This window comes from Mustela nigripes, chromosome 4, assembly GCF_022355385.1.
Source record: "Mustela nigripes isolate SB6536 chromosome 4, MUSNIG.SB6536, whole genome shotgun sequence".
Classification (NCBI taxonomy): domain Eukaryota; kingdom Metazoa; phylum Chordata; class Mammalia; order Carnivora; family Mustelidae; genus Mustela; species Mustela nigripes.
In genome coordinates this window covers 135,253,516-135,275,518 of record NC_081560.1, presented here as the reverse complement: position 1 = coordinate 135,275,518, position 22,003 = coordinate 135,253,516, and the positions used below count along the sequence as shown (strand labels likewise).

General features: G+C 40.0%; 1 protein-coding gene across 6 annotated transcripts in view; it reads right to left on the bottom strand.

The window, feature by feature from the left end:
* TET1 (tet methylcytosine dioxygenase 1) overlaps positions 1–22,003 on the bottom strand; it is a 129,161-nt gene that overhangs the window by 47,037 nt on the left and 60,121 nt on the right. For 4 of the 6 annotated variants that reach the window (XM_059397560.1, XM_059397562.1, XM_059397561.1 and 1 more), the window contains 3 exons: positions 6,488–8,807; positions 1,324–1,414; positions 705–798 (listed from right to left, as the gene is read on the bottom strand). The exons of the other annotated variants lie outside the window; for them this stretch is intronic. In XM_059397560.1, coding sequence (XP_059253543.1) covers positions 705–798; positions 1,324–1,414; positions 6,488–8,807 — 2,505 coding nt within the window. The remainder of the gene's footprint in view (positions 1–704; positions 799–1,323; positions 1,415–6,487; positions 8,808–22,003) is intronic. 6 annotated transcript variants of the gene reach the window in all.

Genomic DNA, 22,003 nt, shown 5'->3' with positions numbered 1-22,003 from the left:
ATTACTTTATTACCATTGTTACCATCATCACTACTAAAAAAAAATTTTTTTTACATCATCATCATTATTAAGAAATGATGGAATAGGGATCTTAAACGATTCTATGGTCAAAAATTCCAAATCAACTGGTTAATATCCTTGTGGATATGAATATCCTACTGGAAATACACATTTGGCTATGAACTTGTTTCCACATGAGAACTTCCTAAAGAAGCAGAATCCAGTTCTTCTTATGGTTCTCTATGTTTAGAAAACTCAAAGTACTTATGGGAACTGTTTTGGGAGCATGTCATAAAAAATTTAGTTTTGCTTTCAGAATCATATGACCCTCATTAAGGTGCTTCTATGGATAATGATTTGGAAATAATCACAAAATACAGAAACAGATAAAAGTTAGGAAACAGTATGTTCAGTTTAGTACCATTTACTTATGCTATCCAGTTATAAGTGCATTAAAAGATCCTGGGAAGTACACAAGATACTGGTAAAAGTGGTGACCTTAGGGAGATGAAGATCACTTGGTAGTAACTGTGAACTTCTGTTCATAAAAAACCCAGGCCAAGATAGTTAACTGCTTTATTATGTCCCAGGAAATAATGAGAGCGGAGACTTCTCTAGTCCACATTTTCAGGGAAAATAACCTGGTTGATTTTATATGTGGAATAAACTCATTTTTAAAAAACGTGTAAGTACAAAATACTTACCCACTTAGCAATTGGACACCCATGAGAGCTTTTTCCTTCTTTTCCTGTGTACACTACAATTTCTATCCTTACTGCATTTCCTTTTTGACCATACCTGAGTACAAAACACAGTGAAGGGAAAATAACTGCAATTAATTGAGATCTATACCCTTTTAATATCTTAAGGTACAGAAGATACAGGCTTACAGAAGTACATAAAACCCAACACCCTGTTTGTTAAAGTTTACATTTGTTCAAAATTTACATTTGTGTGGCAGATATTTTTATTTGTTAGTCGATTCTCCTTACTTATCCTTAGAGATCACTTGTTTAAAAAAGGACTGGCTCCAAGATAAGCATTAAGGAATGTGAATGCAGTGCGGTTGGAGGTAATTTTAACTACTTCTACCATTATACAAGGATATAAGAATAAGAATTTCTGGATTTAACAAAGACAGCCTTGCTTTGTGACTTAGTGGGGACACCAGGACTCTACGGTCTTCCTGGGCCCTGAGAAACATCCGACTTATACTCCTGAAGGCTTTCCCATTCACTTCTCATTTGTTCCCAGAGATAGTCTCTGCATTGAGTCAGGTGCACGATAATGAATGATTTTTAACAGGGAAGGGAATTTCCTCACCTATTCTCCATGATTTCCCTGACAGCAGCAACACTTGGTCCTGCCCCAAGGTGTGTATAATATGGGCCTTTGTCTTTTTGTATAACTCGATCTGTGGAAGGAATAAGATTATTAGACCCAAAGCTTACAGAATTGCACAGGGGCAAGGAGAAGCTATTTTTATTAATTCTTTTTTTTCTTTTTTCCAATTCAGAACAATTTATCTTGACAAGGTTTTGGTAAACTTTAATAATTAAAGTCTAGGACAAAAGGCCCTAGAATTTAACTTGTTCCTTTCTTACAGCCCCTAACTATTTAATTCTTCCTCTAAGCATCAGAGGAAGAAAACAAAAAATATTGAGATATGGGTCATATTTCTTCTCCTATCTCCTGCTTTAAAAGAAATCTATTAATAATTAAGGTGCAAAATTAAAAGTTTTCTAAGAGCAATACATCTCTAAAAGCTTGGCCTCAGAATCCGAATAAAACTGAGCCCAGCAACTGCACTGCTAAGAGTTTATTCTACACTCACATAGTTATATATCTGTAAAGCAAATGTACAGAGGAACGTTACTTGTTATTTGTAACATCAAAAAAGAAAGAGAAACACACTTGGCACCTGCCACTAAATGATAAGTGACTAAATTAAGGGATGTTTATATAGTGGAAAACAATAAAACTATTAAACAAGTATTTACAAACTTTGGGATGTCTGGGTGGTTCAGTCAGTTAGGGGTCTGCCTTCAGCTCAGGTCATGATCTCAGGGTCCTGAAACAGAGCCTGGGTCAGGCTCCCTGCTTAGCAGGGAGTCTGTTTCCACCCTCTCCCTTTGCCCTCCACCCCACTCATATTCTCTCAAATAAATAAGTAAAATCGTAAAAAAAAAAAACCCTATTATTTATAAACATGGAAAAACCTGAGATTTCATTAAATTTTTAAAAAAGCAAATTGCGAGCACAGTATATTTTTAAAGGCCTAAATTTTCTAAAACCGCAAGCAAAAATAAAATAATAATATTAAGGATGCCTAGGTGGCTAAGTCAGTTAAGTGTCTGCCTGCAGCTCAGGTCATAATCCCAGGGTCCTAGGGTCAAGTCCCGCTGCAGGCTCCTTGTTCAGCAGGAAGCCTGCTTCTCTCTCTGCCTATTGCTCCTTCAGCTTGAGCGCTCTCTCTCTCTTTCTTTCTCTCTGACAAATAAATAAGATCTTTAAAAAATAATAATTAGGGGCGCCAGGGTGGCTCAGTGGGTTAAAGCCTCTGCTTCTGGCTCCGGTCGTAATCCCAGGGTCCTGGGATAGAGCCCCGCTTCGGGCTCTCTACTCAGCGGGTAGCCTGCTTCCTCCTCTTTCTCTCTGCCTGCCTCTCTGCCTATTTGTGATCTCTGCCTGTCAAATAAATAAATAAAATCTTTAAAAAATTAAGAACTGGGGCGCCTGGATGGCTCAGTGGGTTAAAGCCTCTGCCTTTGGCTCAGGTCCTGATCTCAGGGTCCTGGGATCCAGCCCTGCATTGGGCTCTTTGCTCAGGAGGGAGCCTGCTTTCCCCTCTTTCTCTGCCTGCCTCTCTGCCTACTTGTGATCTCTGTCTGTCAAATAAATAAATAAAATCTTTAAAAAATAATAAAATAAAATAAAAAATAAAATGCCAGCAGTGCTCAAATTGAGGAACCATGACCCAGAGGTTAATCACAGTCTGCTTAACACAATACTTCCACGGAAATCTTTTTTAAAATTAAAGACTGTTATTTATTTCTTTCATTTTAGAGAGACAGAGTGAGCATGCAGGGGGAGGGGCAGAGGGAGAGAATCTCAAGCGGACTTCAGATCAAGACCTGAGCCGCGCACTTAACCAACTGAGCCACCAAGGTGCCCCTCCAGGGAAATCTTTTACTCGTAGATATGATCATTCCACTTGGGATGATTTCTGAGTGGCTTTTTCAGCTTTGTTTTTTTTTTTTTTTTTTTAAAGATTTTATTTATTTATTTGACAGAGAGAAATTACAAGTACACTGAGAGGCAGGCAGAGAGAGAGAGAAGGAAGCGGGCTCCTTGCTGAGCAGAGAGCCCGATGCGGGACTCGATCCCAGGATCCTGAGATCATGACCTGAGCCGAAGGCAGCGGCTTAACCCACTGAGCCACCCAGGCGCCCCTCTTTGTTTTTTTTTAAAGATTTTATTTATTTATTGGACAGAGAGATCACAAGTAGGCAGAGAGGTAGGCAGAGAGAGAGGAGGAAGCAGGCTCCCCGCTGAGTAGAGAGCCCAATGCGGGGCTTGATCCCAGCACCCTGGGATCATGACCTGAGCCGAAGGCAGAGGCTTTAACCCACTGAGCCACCCAGGTGCCCCTGTTGTTGTTGTTTTAAAGAAGGCTCCATTCCCAGCATGGAACCCAACGTGGGTCTTGAAATCATGACCGCAATTCAAGACCTAAGCGGAAATAATTGGGTGCTTAATTGACTAAGTCACCCGGTCAGCCCTGCCTTTTTGTTTTTCTTAAGTTCCCATTTCTACACAATGAGCTCAATTACCTCACATGTAATGATTATAGGAACACACTGACAATGTATAAAACAATCATAGGTCCACTGAAGATGCTCAATAAATTTTCAATGCCTAGGTGTCTCAACTCCTATAAGGTACTAGTTATATAAGGAAAGAAACTAGATTGTCCTGAAACTAGACTATCATTCTACTGACATTATGCACAGAGTAAAATTAGACTAGCTTGGGTGTATACATTCTTTTTTGTTTGTTTGTTTTGGTACAGATTTTATTTATTTATTTGACAGAGGGAGATCACAAGTAGGCAGAGAGGCAGGCGGAGAGAGAGGAAGCAGCAGGCTTCCCACTGAGCAAAGAGCCCAATGCGGGGTTCCATCCCAGGACCCTGGAATCATGACCTGAGCTGAAGGCAGAGGCTTTAACTCACTGAGCCACCCAGGTGTATATATTCTAACGGCATTTTGTTTTGAGGGTTTTTTTTTTCCATTTGTAATGATATTCAGAAAAATTCTGTCCCTTTCTTTTTTTTTTTTTTTAAAGGTTTTATTTATTTATTTGACACAAAGAGATCACAAGCAGGCAGAGAGGCAGGCAGAGAGAGAGGAGGAAGCAGGCTCCCTGCAGAGCAGAGAGCCCGATGCGGGTCTCGATTCCAGGACCCTGAGATCATGACCTAAGCCGAAGGCAGCGGCTTAACCCACTGAGCCACCCAGGCGCCCCTCTGTCCCTTTCTTAATTCAGATTTTCAAAACAAGAGGAAGGAGGCTAAAAAATAGGCTCTGAAGTTGAGACTGTCTTTGAATTCCAGTTTAACCATTCACTAGCTGTGACCCTTCCAGTGACTTAGTTTCCTCACTTGTAGAATGAAGATAACACACGTTCTTTTTGCAGGCATGTTATGAATATAACAAGTCAAGGTCATGGCACAGTATCAGACTTGCAGTAACAGATCTGGAATAGGAGTCATCATTACTGTACCCTTCTGTCCTTGCTCAAAGAACCTCTCATTCTCCCAATTCAACCCCACTCAGTATTGTCACCCTTTTCAGATTATGAGATCTTTCTGAAAAGAGCCTATCCCTGGGGCCTGGCACATGGTAGGCTGTCAAAACTGTTCAATGATGAGTGGCAAAATGGAAGGCTTGATTTCAGAGTATCAAATGTACTTTAGATAATCGAGAGCAGAAAGTCATTGCTAACTTCACTATTTTTTCTACTGTTAAAAAAATCAAAATGATAATAGTTTATCCTTCTAAACAATCATTTACCCATTCTGGAATGTACTAATGAACCACCTACTTCAGGCAAAAAATTTTCCTTTAAGATTTGGGGCTATATTTTAAGACTTTTTAAAAATAAGACTGTTTTATTTTATTTTAAAGGGTTTTTTTGTTTGTTTGTTTTTGTTGTTCTGTTTTTTTGACAGAGAGAGACAGCCAGAGAGGGAACACAGCAGGGGGACTGGGAGAGGGAAAAGCAGGCTTCCCACAGAGCAGGGAGCCCGAAGTGGGACTTGATCCCAGCCCTGGGATCATGACCGGAGCCAAAGGCAACAACTGAGCCACCCAGGTGCCCCTATAAGACTGTTTTAATAATTAAACCTATTTGAGTTCAAAATAGGATATTTCACAAATTCTCTCCTCATATGTTGTATAAAACCTGAAATAATAAGGACTTCAAGCAGCCTAACAAACTTTAATGACAAATCTACTTAATCTCCTAATTACATTTGTGTTAGAGTAAATTAATTCTTCTTTTATTTGAGCACTTCCATGAAATTTGACCACAGACAGTGACTAATCACTATAGGGTTCAAATTTAGCTTTCATGTATTTCAAATACTGAGCAAATTTCTTGTAAGGACTGCCTAAGAATCATTAGTCCGGTTAGTTTTCTAAGGGCTTTTAACACATTGATTAAAAACTTCAATAATTAGCTCCTGGCTTTTCTCTTTCAATGACTCCTAAGACACAAAATATATATCAGTTACAAACTGCTCCATAAATCAGCTACTCCCATCTCTATTTGTCTTTTTGTTTTTTTTTAAAGGCAATCAGTATTATACAATGATTTCTTATTTTAAAATTCCAAAAGGTTTACAAATTCTTCAATGGCCAAGACTGGAATTTCATTTATAGGGACATTCTTTGTATCACAGAGCAGAAAAGCACCAGGCATTGAAAAAGAAACAAACCCATTCCGGTTCTTGAACTGGGTGGTAATTATTTATAGCTATTTGTTAAGTTGCACATGTTTTACATTCTGTGTATGTATATCATCTCACAATAAAACACATTTTTTAAACAAAATGCTTATAGGTTGAAATTCTTTTAAATATAGGAAGAATAAACTCTAATAGAAAATTGAAGGAATTCAATCTTACGATACGCACAATAAATAATTTAGGAGACATTTCGCCAAGAGAAATCAGCAAATCTTCCACTTGAGAAAGTTTCCAAATTATGAGTTAAAAATTTCCCAATTAGTTGAGCAAAATCAATAAGGGTGCAACAGAAAAAGAGGTATAGAATTCAGTCCATTTTCGCCAGAATACGAATGGGGCAAAAATGCCACATATAAAGATAACCCAAAATTGGATATGGTCATGACAATTAATGGAGGTAAACAAAGAATTCACGTGCACGCACACACACACTCAGGCACATGTGCACACACTTACCGAGACAGTTGCAGGTTGGCAATTCAGAATCTTTCGTGGTGGACACCAGGTTTTTTGTAGGATTGGTAAAGAAGTTCATGGCATAATCATTAAAACTTTTCTGTGCACTGTCTACTGGGGTAAATTCTGATGCTCCAACACTAGATGAACAGACGTCCTCTTCGCTCTTCGTCGAAACCACCGTGATCCCACCTGAACATACTACATTGACATTCCTGAGAATTTGTGCTGGGTCTGGTAAGGGGGTTTCATGGGAGATACCAGGCAATGTTGACAGTTTCTGATGCATGAGTTGGTCTTGAACATCCCCCTGGATCTGTGTTTGGTCATCGCCAGCCATTACGTTAGCACACTGGTTAGGAGGAGAGGAGGGCTGGAGTAAAGGGTGAGCTTTCTGATTGACATTCACTGTTGGCTGTACCTGAGAATTATAAACTTTTTCTGTAAACGCCTGCTCACTGGATTCTGTTTTTAACTGGCATAATGGGAGAGAATCCAACGGTTCAACCTTCATGTTTCTTTCCTGTGCTAATTCAGGATAATAACGCTCAAATTTTATCTGAGTGAGTGGAGGAAATAATTTTTTGTGTTCTAACGCTGAACTCCTTCCAGTCAGTGGTTTCCATACTTTGGTTAGGGGAGGAATTTTCCCCAACAGAATGGGAAAATCATGTGGACCAAATTGACCGAATCTTTGAAACTTAGATGCTATCCAAATGTCATGTAACTTACTATACTCATATGACAACTGTTCCTGTTTTTTCTGGTCATTTTCTTGACAACTTATGACTACAGGCTTCTTTTTCCGCCGATCTCTTGATGGGGTAGCTCTTGTCTTTTTCTGTGTTGTGTTCTTTTGCTTTGTCAATGATGAGCTATGGTTATTTTGTACACTGGAAGGTTGTTTCTGTTGTATTGTGACTTTCTCCTGATTACACTTTTGCTGTACATTATATGCAACAAGGCTTGTTGGTGTACTTTCAACCTTTTTGTCTTCTTGTTTTATGTAATTGAATTTAATTATTGATGCAAGTTGTGTTAACTGCGTTGCAACGTCCTCCTCTATTTTGCTGTGTATTGTATTCAGACACGATGGATCGTCTTTTAGGTCTATCTTTTTACTGCTGGCCAGTGACTGGTTACAATGCCCCAATTTATCACCTGATGGTGGCAACGGATGCAAATTCTTAGAACTATCAAGACTAATTCTACCTTGAGCAACATTTTTACTGGTGTCAATTTTAGATGAATTTGAATTTGGTATGAAATGAGGGACTGAATTTGTGACTTTTGAATACTCCTGCAATTTTGAAGTTGTCTGGTTAGCAGCTGAGCTGTGGTGTGACTTGGAAATGTTTTGCCCATTGAATACCACCGTGTTGCATGAACTCTGCTTTTCCAAAGATGAACAGTGATGAAGGCTTTCTGGCACCCCTTGTAAGTTTGGGTCTTGGAGGTCTTTTCGTACAGAATAGAGGATAGCTTTACAGCTATTAAGCAAACTCGCTGTTCTGTGTTCTGTTTCTTCATCCTTCTCTGACTTTGATGGTGAGGAATTTTCTGATGGGGCTTCTGACAGTTGGGTAAGAGCTTCTATGGCCACAACTTGCTCCAGCGTTAGTCTCCTATCTTTCATTAGGGATAGAAGACTTGGTTGAACTGGAGATCCATCTTTTGGTTCTTTACTTGGTATATTTTCTAGAGATTTGGGTTGATCACTTTCATTGTGTGTACTAGTAGGACTATTTAAGTGGAAAGTTGCAGGATTTGGAAAAGACTTGCAGTTAAAGCCAGATTTCTGGAAGACTGAAACATTACTTCTTCCTTTGAGATGATCACAGCTCGCACTAGTGGCAATAGAACTCATGGCATTATGGTTGGCAGTGTCTTTCAGGAATTTACAGGAGTTGTTTTCAAATGCCTTGCCAAATTCTTCAATATTGAATTTTTTAAAAGACACATTTGTTTCGGTTGGTAAATAGTGTACATTTTTAATGCCATTTCTTATGGTTTGTGCAAACAATTTCTGAGGCTCAATTAGATCAGTAAGTAGGACTTTTTTCCTGTCATCTTCAGAATTTTTTAATTTTTCAGCTTCCGTCACAACTGCCTTAAATTCACCTTTGACATGATCGGTTAAATGTGATTTCTTGTTTTGCGTCCACTTCTCCACTTCAATACCTGTCATACTTTCTTCATTTTTAGTCACATTTTCGAGAGGAGGTGGGTTTAATTCCAATCTCTGTTCCCCCCCATAGCTCCTCCTGTATTCCATGGATTCTGACTTGGGGCCATTTACTAGTTTGTTGACAAAATCTGCCTACAAAATAAACACAAAAATATCTCATATTATCTATGCAAATATTGGAGTAAGAGCCACAGGAACGTTTTGATTTAACACGAATGAAATGTAAAGCCCCTGAAAAAAATACTCATTTTTCTTTTTATGTTTCCAATAAAATACCAAAGGGGTGTGTCGGGAAAAAGAAAAAAATTGAAGTAAAATTTCATTACTCATACCTGTAAAGATTTTGGTAGACTCATTTGTTTTTCAAAATAATGTGTGTGTTTTTTGTTTTTTGTTTTTAAGAGAAAGAGAGTGAGGAAGTGTTGGGCGGGGAGTGGGGGGTGGGGGTTGTGCAGAAGGAGAGAATCTTAAGCAGGCTCCTTGCTCAGGGCAGAGCCCAATGCAGGTCCAACCTCATGACCTTGAGATCATGACCTAGGCTGAAATCAAGAGTCTGGACGCTTAATTGACTAAGTCACCCAGGTGTCCCTCCAAATAAATCTTTAATATTTTTACATTGGTACCATTTGACGGCCAATATCTATTATCTTAATGCAAACTGTACTGAAATACAAAATACACACAGAAAGGTGAACAAATCCCAAGTATATAGCTTACTGAATTTTCACAAATGAACCCCCAAGTGCCCAGATTCCAGCCAAGAAACTCCCATCTAGTCATCATTCCACTGCCAAAGGGTAACCATTATTTTGATATCTATCACAGATTTCCATTGCTTATTTCCAAACTTGATATAACTGACTTCCTTTCATTCAAATTATACTTGTGATTCATACATGCCTCAGTCCATTGATTCTTACTATTTTTTTTAAGGATTTTATTTATTTATTTGACAGAGATCACAAGCAGACAGAGGCAGGCAGAGAGAGAGGGGGGAAGCAGGCTTCCCGCTGAGCAGAGAGCCGGACACAGGGCTCAATCCCAGGACCCTGAGATCAAGACCTGAGCTGAAGGCAGAGGCTTAACCCACTGAACCACCCAGGTGCCCCAGATTCTTACTATTGTAGGTAAATTCACTGAGTGAAAATACTACAATGTATTTACTGACTGTACTGTATATGGACATTGGAGTTGTTTTTGGTTCTATACCACTATAAATGCTACTGTAATCTTTGGAAGTGCTGGGTTATCAAGTGTGTGTGTACCTTAACTTCAGCTTTAGTAGACAGGCCAAAGAATTTTCTAAAGTGGTTATCAACATGCACTCCCAACAGTAATTATGATCGCTCTAACTGTTGCACATTCTTACTTAGTATTTTCTGTCTTTTCACTTAAGCCATTGTGTTTAGTGGGAATGATATAATCCCTTAAACAATTTTTTTAGATGAAATGCCTACAAAATAAGATTAATCAGTTTACCTTTTAAAACTGTACAATTAAGGGTGGTTTTTTTTTTTTTTGACAGAGAGAGATCACAAGTAGGCAGAGAGGCAGGCAGAGAGGCAGGCAGAGAGAGAGAGAGGAGGAAGCAGGCTCCCTGCTGAGCAGAGAGCCCGATGCGGGTCTCGATCCCAGGACCCTGAGATCATGACCTGAGCCGAAGGCAGCGGCCCAACCCACTGAGCCATCCAGGCGCCCAATTAAGGGCCGTTTTTAAACATATTTACAATGTTATGCAATAATCACCTCTATCTAATTCCAGAACATTTTCATCACCCTTTTCTAAAAGAAACCTTGTACCCATTAAGCAATCACTCTCTATTCCCCCTACAAACCCTTATTTTTAAAACCCAACAGCTCATCTAAAATTACAACAAAGGAATTGAGACAGTAGGGGCATTTCCAACTGCTGTCGGGAGCGAATGTAAAGTTAACTTACACCTCCTAATTTCTAGTGTGGCTCTGGACATTCTATTCAATGACTCAGGGAGAGAAAAATATAAGATCAGGAGACTTCCTATTGAATGAAGGTGATATACCTGAATCCATTACTGACTGAAAAACTAAACCAAATTTCAAAATAGCCATAAAATATGTAAGCATTACCCAATTGGATAATTAAACATTAAACAATCTTTTCTTCACATTAAAAAATCTTAGTAGAGGGGCACCTGGGTGGCTCAGTGGGTTAAGCCTCTGCCTTCGGCTCAGGTCATGATCCCAGGGTCCTGGGATGGAGCCCCACATCGGGCTTTCTGCTCTGTAGGGAGCCTGCTTCCTCCTCTCTCTCTGCCTGCCTCTCTGCCTACTTGTGATCTCTGTCAGATAAATAAAGAAAAAGTCTTTAAAAAAAAATCTTAGTAGAAATAAACTATATTTAACTTTTTTTTTTAAGATTTTATTTATTTGACAGAGATCACAAGTAGGCAGAGAGGCAGGCAGAGCGAGAAAGGGAAGCAGGCCCCCCACTGAGCAGAAAGCCGGATGTGGGGCTAGATCCCAGAACCCTGGGATCATGACCTGAGCCAGACACAGAGGCTTTATCCCACTGAGCCACCCAGGCGCCCCTAAATAGTTACTATTCTTAATGTAAAAGAGCTTCCACAATCAACAAGAAATGGTAAATGACTCAATAGAAGAGTGAGAAAAAGAGAGGAATATGTCCTTTGCTTAAGTGGAAATCCACAAGATCAATAGCTGTTTGACTTTCCTAGAAGACAAGCAAATGAAAATAAATGCAACTTTTTAATCCATCCAAATGCCAAAATTAAAAATGCAGAAATGTAGGTAAGCAAATTATAATACAATATGACATTTATACTAGAGAAAGTATGAAATAAAGACACTCATACTCATACTGTGAAATAATGTGCAGCCATTACTTGAATTTATCAGTCTAGTGATTGCATGGCAAGAGATCCTAAATAAACAAGAGGCTGAAAGCCAGTAGGTAAAACGTTAATACCAATTACCATGGGGAAACAGAAGTGAAGAGAAGTTTTTTTTTTTTTAAAGATTTTTTTAGGGACGCCTGGGTGGCTCAGTGGGTTAAGCCGCTGCCTTCGGCTCAGGTCATGATCCCGGCATCCTGGGATCGAGTCCCACATCCGGCTCCTCGCTTGGCAGGGAGCCTGCTTCTCCCTCTGCCTCTGTCTCCCATTCTCTCTGCCTGTGCTCGCTCTCTCTCCCTCTCTCTCTGACAAATAAATAAATAAAATATTTAAAAAAAAAAGATTTTTTTATTTATTTGACAGACAGAGATCACAAGTAGGCAGAGAGGCAGGCAGAGAGAGGGGGAAGCAGGCTCCCTGCCGTGTGGAGAGCATGATGCAGGGCTTGATCCCAGGACTCTGAGACCATGACCTGAGCCAAAGGTAGAGGCTTTAACCCACTGAGCCACCCAGGTGCCCCAGTTTTGTTTGTTTTACTTGATGCTTTTAATTTTATGAATATGCATATCTAAGATACTGGGACTTCAACGTACACATCACTCTAAAGAGAAGATACTGAGTACCTTTTAAGATTTATGTACTATAAACATAGAACATTCTCATAAGTAATGAGCTTAATTAAAAACTGACCTTTATCATTCAGTTATAGCTCATGTTAACTTTTTTTTTTAGAGAGGGAAGGATACGGCGAGGGAGAACAAGGCATGATGTGGGGCTCTATTTCACCACCCTGAGATCATGACCTGAGCTGAAGTTAGAGCCAGACGCTTAACTGACTGAACCACCCAGAAGTCTCTTATCTCATAACTGCTTAAAATCATGCGGTTTGAAAACATGAGGTCTATAGGTAAACGAGAACATGTTCTACACAATGCCAACTACTAACCTTTAAGAAAACAGCTTGACATATGACATTTCAGCAGGGGCTAATAAGATTTTCTCTGTCCTCAGAAATCAACCAGAGCTCTTACATGAAGATACTATTAAATGTAATTGTGCACTAAGAAAACAGTTACTCAGTTTCACTTGCTCTTCATAGTGAAACTGAGTGGTCAGAACAAACATTTACTGTTATTCGGGAAAAACAAAAAATTCAAGTTCCTGTTGTTAAAAGTGGATCAGCAAAACAAACTATATCTTACATGTAGTATTTCAATAAAGCTGTTAAAAGAAAAAGAAAAAGAAAAAAGAAAAAAAAAAGAGCCCCGCATGGGGCTCTCTGCTCGGCAGGGAGCCTGTTTCCCCCTCTTTCTCTGCCTACTTGTGATCTCTGTCAAATAAATAAATAAAATCTTAAAAAAAAAAAAAAAAAAAAGCATGGATGAGTGAAAATGCAACTTGAAAAATATGCAACACTGCCTTATGTTTAAAAAGGACATCTAAGGGCGCCTGGGTGGCTCAGTGGGTTAAAGCCTCTGCCTTAGGCTCAGGTCATGATCCCAGAGTCCTGGGATCGAGCCCCACATCGGGCTCTCTGCTCAGCGGGGAGCCTGCTTCCCTCTCTCTCTGCCTGCCTCTCTGCCTACCTGTGATCTCTGTCTGTCCAAAATAAATAAATAAATAAAATCTGTAAAATTTAAAAAAAAAAAAAAAAAAAAGGACATCTAAATAATGTATAAACATGTTTATTTTTAAACAGAAGTGTGGAAAAGAAAATAAACCAATCTAATTTCTATTACTGGTTAATCTTTTTTTTGAAGACTTATTTTTTTTTTTAGCGATTTTATTTATTCATTTGACAGAGAGAGAGATCACAAAGAGGCAGGGCGGGGGTGGAAGCAGGCTCCCTGACACCATGACCTGAGCTGAAGGCAAACCCACTGAGCCGCGCAGGCATCCCTTATTTACTTATTTGTCAGAGAGGAGGAGAGCACAAGCAAAGGGAGTGAGTGGCAGACAGAGGGAGGTGGAAAGTAAGATAGGGAAAGAGCAATTCTTTGGAGTTGTCTGGTCCAGGAGATGCCATGTAGCCTGAACTTTCGTGTTCTCCTTTTTTAAGAGGTCAGGTAGATTGTGATGGGAATTCAATGAGACCATATGACCAAAGCTGTTAGCACAGTAAGGACGAGGTAACACTATGAGGGAACACTAACAATTTCATTATAATAGTTACAATCCAAAGAATGTTACCTATATTATAATATACACCCCTTACTGCAATAACTCATTTGATCTTCACTTCAATCCCGAGGTGGACACTATAAAAAGGTGCTCAATTCTAAGAAAAGTGTAAATTAAAAATGGCAAAGATAACATTTTCCACTGATCAGAAATGCAAACTTCAAAAAATGTTTGAACACCTAGATAGGCCCTTAGGGAAGTTGTGGGGATATATATTCTCATATAATGGTGGTGGAGTGCAAAATCTTATCATCCCTCTGGAGAGCAATTTGGCAATAGCTATCAAAATTACAAATTCAACCTCTCCTTTGCTACAGCATTTTCACTTCTGAGAATTTATCCTAAAAGTTATACTTGCACTTAATGATATGTTTTGACAGCTTTGTATAGTTTAACAAGTAACTGACAATACCCAAATGTCCACCTGTAGCACACTAATTCAATTATGGCATATCTACATATTACCTTGCAGCTATAAAACAGAATGAAAAGAGATTCCATTCCAAATAGGCAGATGTCCAGGATTAAAAAAAAAAAAAAAGGATCCAGAACCTAAATATACCATTTTTTTATTTTAATAAAAAGTATTGGGGGGGGCACCTGGGTGGCTCAGTGGGTTAAGCCGCTGCCTTTGGCTCAGGTCATGAGCTCAGGGTCCTGGCATGGGGCTCCAGATTGGTCTCTCTGCTTAGCAGGGAGCCTGCTGATCCCTCTCTCTCTCTGTCTGCCTCTCTGCCTACTTGTGACTTCTTTCTCTGTCGAATAAATAAGAAATCTTTAAAAAAAAGAGAGAGAGAGATCTTAAAAAGAGAGAGACGTGTCAATTTTCTGAAGGAAGTATTTCACAAAAAACTGGCTGTTTTACTCTCTCAAGTGCCATATATACTCTGGGGACCTAAGCTCATGCCCACCAGTGTCTCTTCTCTTTCTCCTCTACCACCCCAAAAGTGCCCAAGTGTACCGTTTTAAGGACAGTAATTCAAATTCTCCCAGTCTCTGTGTTGCACTCTATGCTAGTCACAAGACTATATGTTGCTCTGGGCCCCTCTTACCCCTTCTAAACTGACAGGAATGTCGATCACCTTAGATCAGATCTGGGTTCAATAGCTGTCAAGCACCCTGTTTTCTCATTTCTCCACATTCCTATAGTAGTGCTACTCACACCCACTCTTGAATGAATGAGCTCAAACGGCACTGAGCAGAGTGGTATTTTATTCTGAAATGACTGTGCCCTTTGGACAGAATCTGTCGCCTCTCCCAACACGCACATTCCATACATGCTGTATTTCCTGTATCTAGAAACAGCTGCTCAGATCACATGGAAAGTCTTTCAAAGCGTGTACAGAGACATGATCCACAAGACTATGACCTTTACTGCAGGCAGATCAGTGTTTCTCAACCTGCCTTTATGGTTTTTGTATTCTGTTTTGCTTTTTTCAGCCCCCACCCAGTAGTCTTTTAAAACATTTTTCCCATAATAGCTCTCCTCAGGAAATTTTAATTCCACAGATATAGGATGTATCTGCTTATGCACTGTGGTCCCATCATAATATTTAAGTTTTTTTTGTTGTTTTTTTTGTTTATTTCTAACCCTCTCTGAGCAACCGAGAACTGATCTTAATCCCCTTTGAGGAATTCAAAAAACTAACATGTAGAAGGGGTGCCTGGGTGGCTCAGTAGTTAAGGGCATGCTACTTCTTTTTTTTTTTTTTTAAAGATTTTATTTATTTATTTGTCAGAGAGAGAGCGAGCACAGGCAGACAGAGTGGAAGGCAGAGTCAGAGGGAGAAGCAGGCTTCCTGTAGAGCAAGGATCCCGATGTGGGACTCGATCCCAGGACGCTGGGATCATGACCTGAGCTGAAGGCTGCTGCTTAACCAACTGAGCCACCCAGGCGTCCCAAGGGCATGCTACTTCTTGATTTCAGCTCAGGTCATGATCTCAGGGTGGTGAGATGGACAGACCCCACGAGAGCCCCACATTGGGCTCCATGTTAAAAGAGTCAGCTTCTCTCTCTCCTACCCCTCCGCACCCCCAAATAAATAAATAACCCCCCCCAAAAAAAAGGAAAAAAAAAAACTAACATGTAGAAGACAAGGAGCAACCCAGAGTATTTATACCTGATTAGAAGGGACACCCTCAGGACCTATGTCCTCAACCAGAAAAATTAAGTGTTTGGGCAAAAACTTCAGGAGAATCACTAGCGGCTCCATTAATGCTGACTTGAATATGATGCAATCATGCCTGATGCGGTATTTGTCCTCCCACATTCCCATAGAAGCATGGAGGTCAGACCCTACCCTGCACAACTGCTTTCGAACAAACCCAAATTGCAATCAAAAGAAAGATAAACCAGCCATTCACCAAAGCTAAAATAAACATTGAATGCACACACACACACATCCTTCTTCAAAGGGGACCTGCAAAACAGTTGCCTTCTTTTCCTATAGCAGTACAATGGTCTAGTTCTTTTCCTTTTTGAGTCATAAAAAGAAGATACCTACCCCACCACATTTTGTAGCCCTAATATTTGAGCTTTGCCTCTGTTCTGTTTTCTCCACTTTGCCTACAGGCACCCTGTTAGATGTTCAAAGTTCATAGAAAGGCAGGGAGGTAGGGTCAAAGGGACCAAATCTGCCCTTATCCCCACTTGTCCTACCTTGGTGCCATAAAGCCTAATGGCTCTTCCTTGCCTGGGCTGAACAGAAGCCATCCCAGAGACTCTGAAAGTTCCTTTCCCAGTTGGATCCACCACATCCAGAGTTCTTTCCTATTTTAACTTTTTTACTCCCCCAACAAAAACTCCACCCTCATTTGGCCACAGGGTCTCAGAATCCAAAGTAAATCCTTTACCTGGGGGGGGGGGCGGGTAGGGCAGAGAAGGGGAAGCGGATTATTAGAGGGAGGGACAATTTCTATTTAATCCAAAAACATGTAAATTGTAAAATGGTTCTGAATTTATACAAAACTGACCTAGGAACCAACCTCCCTAGTCCCAGGTGTCCTCATTCCTGCCCTCTTCCTTGGGAGCTAAGCCAGTACAATTCATTAAGAGTCAGAAAGACAAAAAACCTTTTCAGACACCAAATTCGCCTCAAGCTATCATCCTATCAAATTCCCTCCTCATTCAAGTATCTTAAATGGTTACCCACGGTTTGAGGCGAGCCCTCAACGGCCAAATTCCACCATTCCTTAATGTGCTCTTTTGTAGACCTCCAAGGAGAGTCTCAACTGAACCGCTGAAATCTAGGTGTCTCTGGGAGCTCCACCCTTCCTTGCCTCTGTCCCCAGGCTGTAGGTGTGTCCCCCTGAGCCTACACCTTAGAGGATTCCAAAGCCAAACGCAATGCCCGTTCCTTCTTCACCCTTTCTCAAACAGCCTTCCCTATGCTTCAAGTTCACAACTCTTAGTGCCCAGTGTAGTTAATACTTAGTCTTTTGGTGTACCTTGCTACATATAGTTTTCAGAATTGGGGCTTTACTGGAATCAGACAAATTTCGGCCTCTTTCCCTGCTCTATCACTTCCCAACACGATGGGGCCAAGAGCAAGCCATTGCTCTACAAAACTTCATTGAGCCTCAGTTTCCCTAACATAAATCAGGATGAGTAACAGCATTCACTGAACCAGTTTATTGTGAAGGTTAAATGAAATAATGCATTTACACATATTGTTGAACCTTACCGTGTGTAGAAGTGAACTATTTAGGGGAAAAACACCTATTAGGTAGTTCTTTTTTTGTTGTATCTCCTTCAACATAGATCAAAACCCTACTAACTCCAATCTCAAATCCACAACTGAGGAAAAAAAAATATTCATCAGTAGCTATTACTCATGTATTGACCACTGACTCCTTGCCAGGCATCATCACTGACGTTTTATAGGAATTACTTCCTTTGCTTTTCCTACTTAGTATCAGTATCTCCATTCTTCTGATAAGATTTAGAAAGGTTGAGTAACCAGGCAAAGTAATAATTAACATTTATGATGTATTTAGTTACTAATATTAGGTACTGTTTACTGACCTAACTTTATCGTCAATGCTTAAAACTTAGGAGAACAACTCAATTCCTATGGTTGTTTCTTTTCCTAGATTGTGTGAATTATTGTTTTTCTGAACCCACTGGCCTACTTTCATTCACTGTTTTTTAGTTGTTACACTATAGCATTGCTATTCAAAATATTCTCACCTTTGGGGGGTGGAAGGTTGGGGGAACCAGGTGGTGGGTATTAGAGAGGGCACGGTTAGCATGGAGCACTGGGTGTGGTGCAAAAACAATGAATACTGTTACACTGAAAAAATCCTCACCTTTTGTGAAAATTTTGTAAATGCACACTGGGTTCACACCAAGTTATGAAGGAGAGTTGGGTGAAATTAAAATTCAATTTACAGGGACGCCTGGGTGGCTCAGTTGGTTAAGCAGCTGCCTTCAGCTCAGGTCATGATCCCAGCATCCTGGGATCGAGTCCCACATCGGGCTCCTTGCTTGGCAGGGAGCCTGCTTCTCCCTCTGACCCTGCCTGCCACTCTGTCTGCCTGTGCTCGCTCTCATTCTCTCTCTCTCTGACAAATAAATAAAATAAATAAAATCTTTAAAAAAAATAAATAAATAAACAAGTAGCCCTGGTGATTAAAAAAAAAAAATTCAATTTACATTCCAACTTTTCGGGATATGATCAGAGGTCATTGTCTATTTTCTCTTCAAATATTCCCTAGACTATAACTCTCCTTACTTCCAGGTAAATCTGATTTGCTTTACCTTTTTCCTAACTTTTTACTCAAAATTTTCAGGTTCATAGCATTAGAAGGCTCAGTAAAAACATATTTGGTTGGGGTTTTTTTGTTTGTTTGTTTTTTAAATTTTAAGTATGCGCCATGCCACTCTACCAACTCAGCCAGCCAGGTGCCCCGAAAACTTATGGGTATTAAATAATACCACAACATGAAGTACTACATTAATTATTTAAAAAACAATGAAAAGAGGGATGCCTGGGTGGCTCAGTTGGTTAAGTAGCTGCCTTCGGCTCAGGTCATGATCCCAGGGTCCTGGGATGGAGTCCCACATGGGGTTCCTTGCTCGGCGGGGAGCCTGCTTCTCCCTCTGCCTCTGCCTGCCTCTCTGTCTGCCTGTGCTTGCTCGTTCTCTCTCCCTCTGTCTCTGACAAATAAATAAATAAAATGTTTAAAAAAAAAAAAACAATGAAAAGAACACAAAAATTGCCGATTATCTAAATCAATCAGACTAAAGTCAATCAGACTATTTGATAAATGTAATTTATATGCACTCATACTGTAAAGGTTCATGATAGAAGGCAGCCTCCAATTTTTTTTTTTTTTTTTAAAGGGCATTTAAATGCTCCTCAAGATTTCAGGAAACGTGGTCTTATGACAAATCCTGTTTTCCACTAGGATTTAGCCTCTATCAAGTCATTTTTGCCTAGAATGCTCCCTCAAGATGAAAGATATATTCAAGGACCTTGCCTCACCAACTCCGTCCAGAAGGCCATCAGATAACTAGTTAATTCATGATCCTACAAGACACCAATAAAGATTTCAACTTTTAGTTCTTTCCAATATTGCTCATGTAGCCTTAGGTCTCCTTCCTCAATGTTCTTCCTTAAAAGAAAAAAAGAAGTACCTATTTCTGTTTAGGTTTTCTAAGAACATAAGCTCCAAGAATACTGAGTATTTATTTAGCACTTAGCGGGTGATGCTATGCACAGGGGTATTTACACATTCCTAACAGAAAAATCAGAGAGCATTCTGGAGCCAAATCATCAAGATCTGTAAATCTTTCTCTACTAGCTGCTTCCCCACAGGCTATAACAAACTTAAGACTTTTCTATCTAAAGAAAACAAAACCCATGAGAAATATTTAGCTCTCTCCCTATCTCACTGCACCATTTTGCAAAAAAAAAAAAAAAAAGGTCTTCAAATAATTATCTGCAATCACTATCACGCACTCTTCAGCCCAGTGTAATTAGCATTCTGTGGCACCACCTCACTGAAACTGCCCAAGACTCACCAATCTAGTCCTAATCGTCAATTCAGCGGACTGCCAGAGTATCTTTTAATACTGTTGCTCACATCTTTTTTTTTTTTTTTTAAAGATTTTATTTATTTATTTATTTATTTGACAGAGAGAGAGATCAGAAGCAGGCAAAGAGGCAGGCAGAGAGAGAGAGAAGGAAGCAGACTCCTGGCTGAGCAGAGAGCCCGATGTAGGGCTCGATCACAGGACCCTGCGATCATGACCCGAGCTGAAGGCAGCGGCTTAACCCACTGAGCCACCCAGGTGCCCCTGTTGCTCACATCTTTAAGGTTCTCCCTTTAATTCTCCACCGGTCATTTCAGTCTCCTTTGCTGGCTTTTCCGCACACTTAAAAATGACGGTGTTCCCCTCTGTCTTCTCCCCAGGCTCCCCATTTATCTAGATAGGGGCTCCAGTCTGTATCTATTTGCTGATGACTCACTCCCACAGCAAGCAAGATCTTCCCTCTAAACTTCAAACTCAGTCATCCCCCAAATGGGCATCTTCATCAGGCAATTAAAACTCAATCACATCTAAAAGCTGAGTCACCTCTACCCCATCCCTGCTTTAACCCCAAAACTCACTTAATATAATAATTCATGAGTTTCCTCGGAAGCCTCCTCCATTCAACACCCCAATCCAGCCAGGGAATTTGGTGGTCTTACTTAAAACCTCTTCCTTTAATCCTGAGTTTTTCATCTCTACTGTTTTTTGCCTCAGTGTGTTCGTTCCACAAATATTTATAGGAGTACCCATAACATGCTGCAGGCATGATTAGTGGGAGAGGTAACATGAGAGGTACCAGTCCTGACGGATACTACACTCTTTTTTTTTTTTTTAGGATTGTATAAAAATTAATTTGAAAGAAAGAGAGAGAATTGGGGTGGGGGTGGGAAGCAATGGGGCAGAGAGAGAAGCAGACTCCCCGTTGAGCCAACTCAAAGGACCCTGAGATCATGACGTGAGCCAAAGGCAGAGGCTTAACCTACTGAGCCACCCAGGTGACCCTGGATATCCCATTCTAGTGAATGTTAGGTAACAAGCATTTTCAGAACCTAACCTTTCACCTACTACCCTTAGTGCATTAATCTCAGAATTGGGACTGGTTTCCAGCCTTCAGGTTTCCCAAATCTTCATTTGCTGTAATTCTAAGGAAGCACTGTCCCATGGAGATACAATGTGAGCTACAGAAATAATTGTAAAAGTTTTTTTTTTTTTTAAAGATTTTATTTATTTATTTGACAGAGAGAAATCACAAGTAGATGGAGAGGCAGGCAGAGAGAGAGAGGGAAGCAGGCTCCCTGCTGAGCAGAGAGCCCGATGCGGGACTCGATCCCAGGACTCTGAGATCATGACCTGAGCTGAAGGCAGCGGCCTAACCCACTGAGCCACCCAGGCGCCCAAGGTTTTAAGAGGTTTGTTTCTTAAAAGTAAAAAGAAACCGGTGAAACAAATTTTAGTATTTCTATTTAAGCCACCATATAAAAAATGTAATTTCAACTTGTAATATAAAAATTAATGAAGGGACGCCTGAGTGGCTCAGTCGGTTGTGTGTCTACCTTTGGGTTGGGTCAGGATTCCAGGGTCCTAGGATCAAGTCTCACATCAGGCTCCCTGCTCAGCAGGGAGTCTGCTTCTCCTGCCTCTGCAGTGGGATCTCTCTCTGTCAACTAAATAAACAAAATCTTAAAAAAACAGAAAAAGTAAAAAAAAAATGAACAAAGATTTTTTTTGTATATTAAGTCCAAGAAATTCAGTGTATATTTTATACATACTGCAAATTAATTCACCGCTAAACTTTCAATGGTTAAAGTAAAATGTAGTGGTATTACAACAAAGTTGTATTTAATTTTAAAATTTTCACTGTAATTCAGTTTTAAATTTTAAATGAATTAAAATTAAATAAAATCACAAAGTCAGTTTCTTCGCTATACCACCCAAATTTCAATGATCAGATATGCAGTTATTTACAGAGACAATTTTAAATGCAAATCTCATTGCTTTAGGCGGCATTCCACAAGCACCTGGCTAAACATCAACATCACCCTAGGGGTTTTTAGAAAAAGAAATGCTGAACTAGCCCCAGTAAGGTTCTCTTAGTCTGAAGGTAATAATTCTATAAAGACTCAAAGAGCAGCAAGGTAAGGGAACCCAGGAAGCAGGAACCACCAGAGCAAAACTCACAATTTCCATTACTGACAGCAAGGCCTCCAAAATCCTAGCCT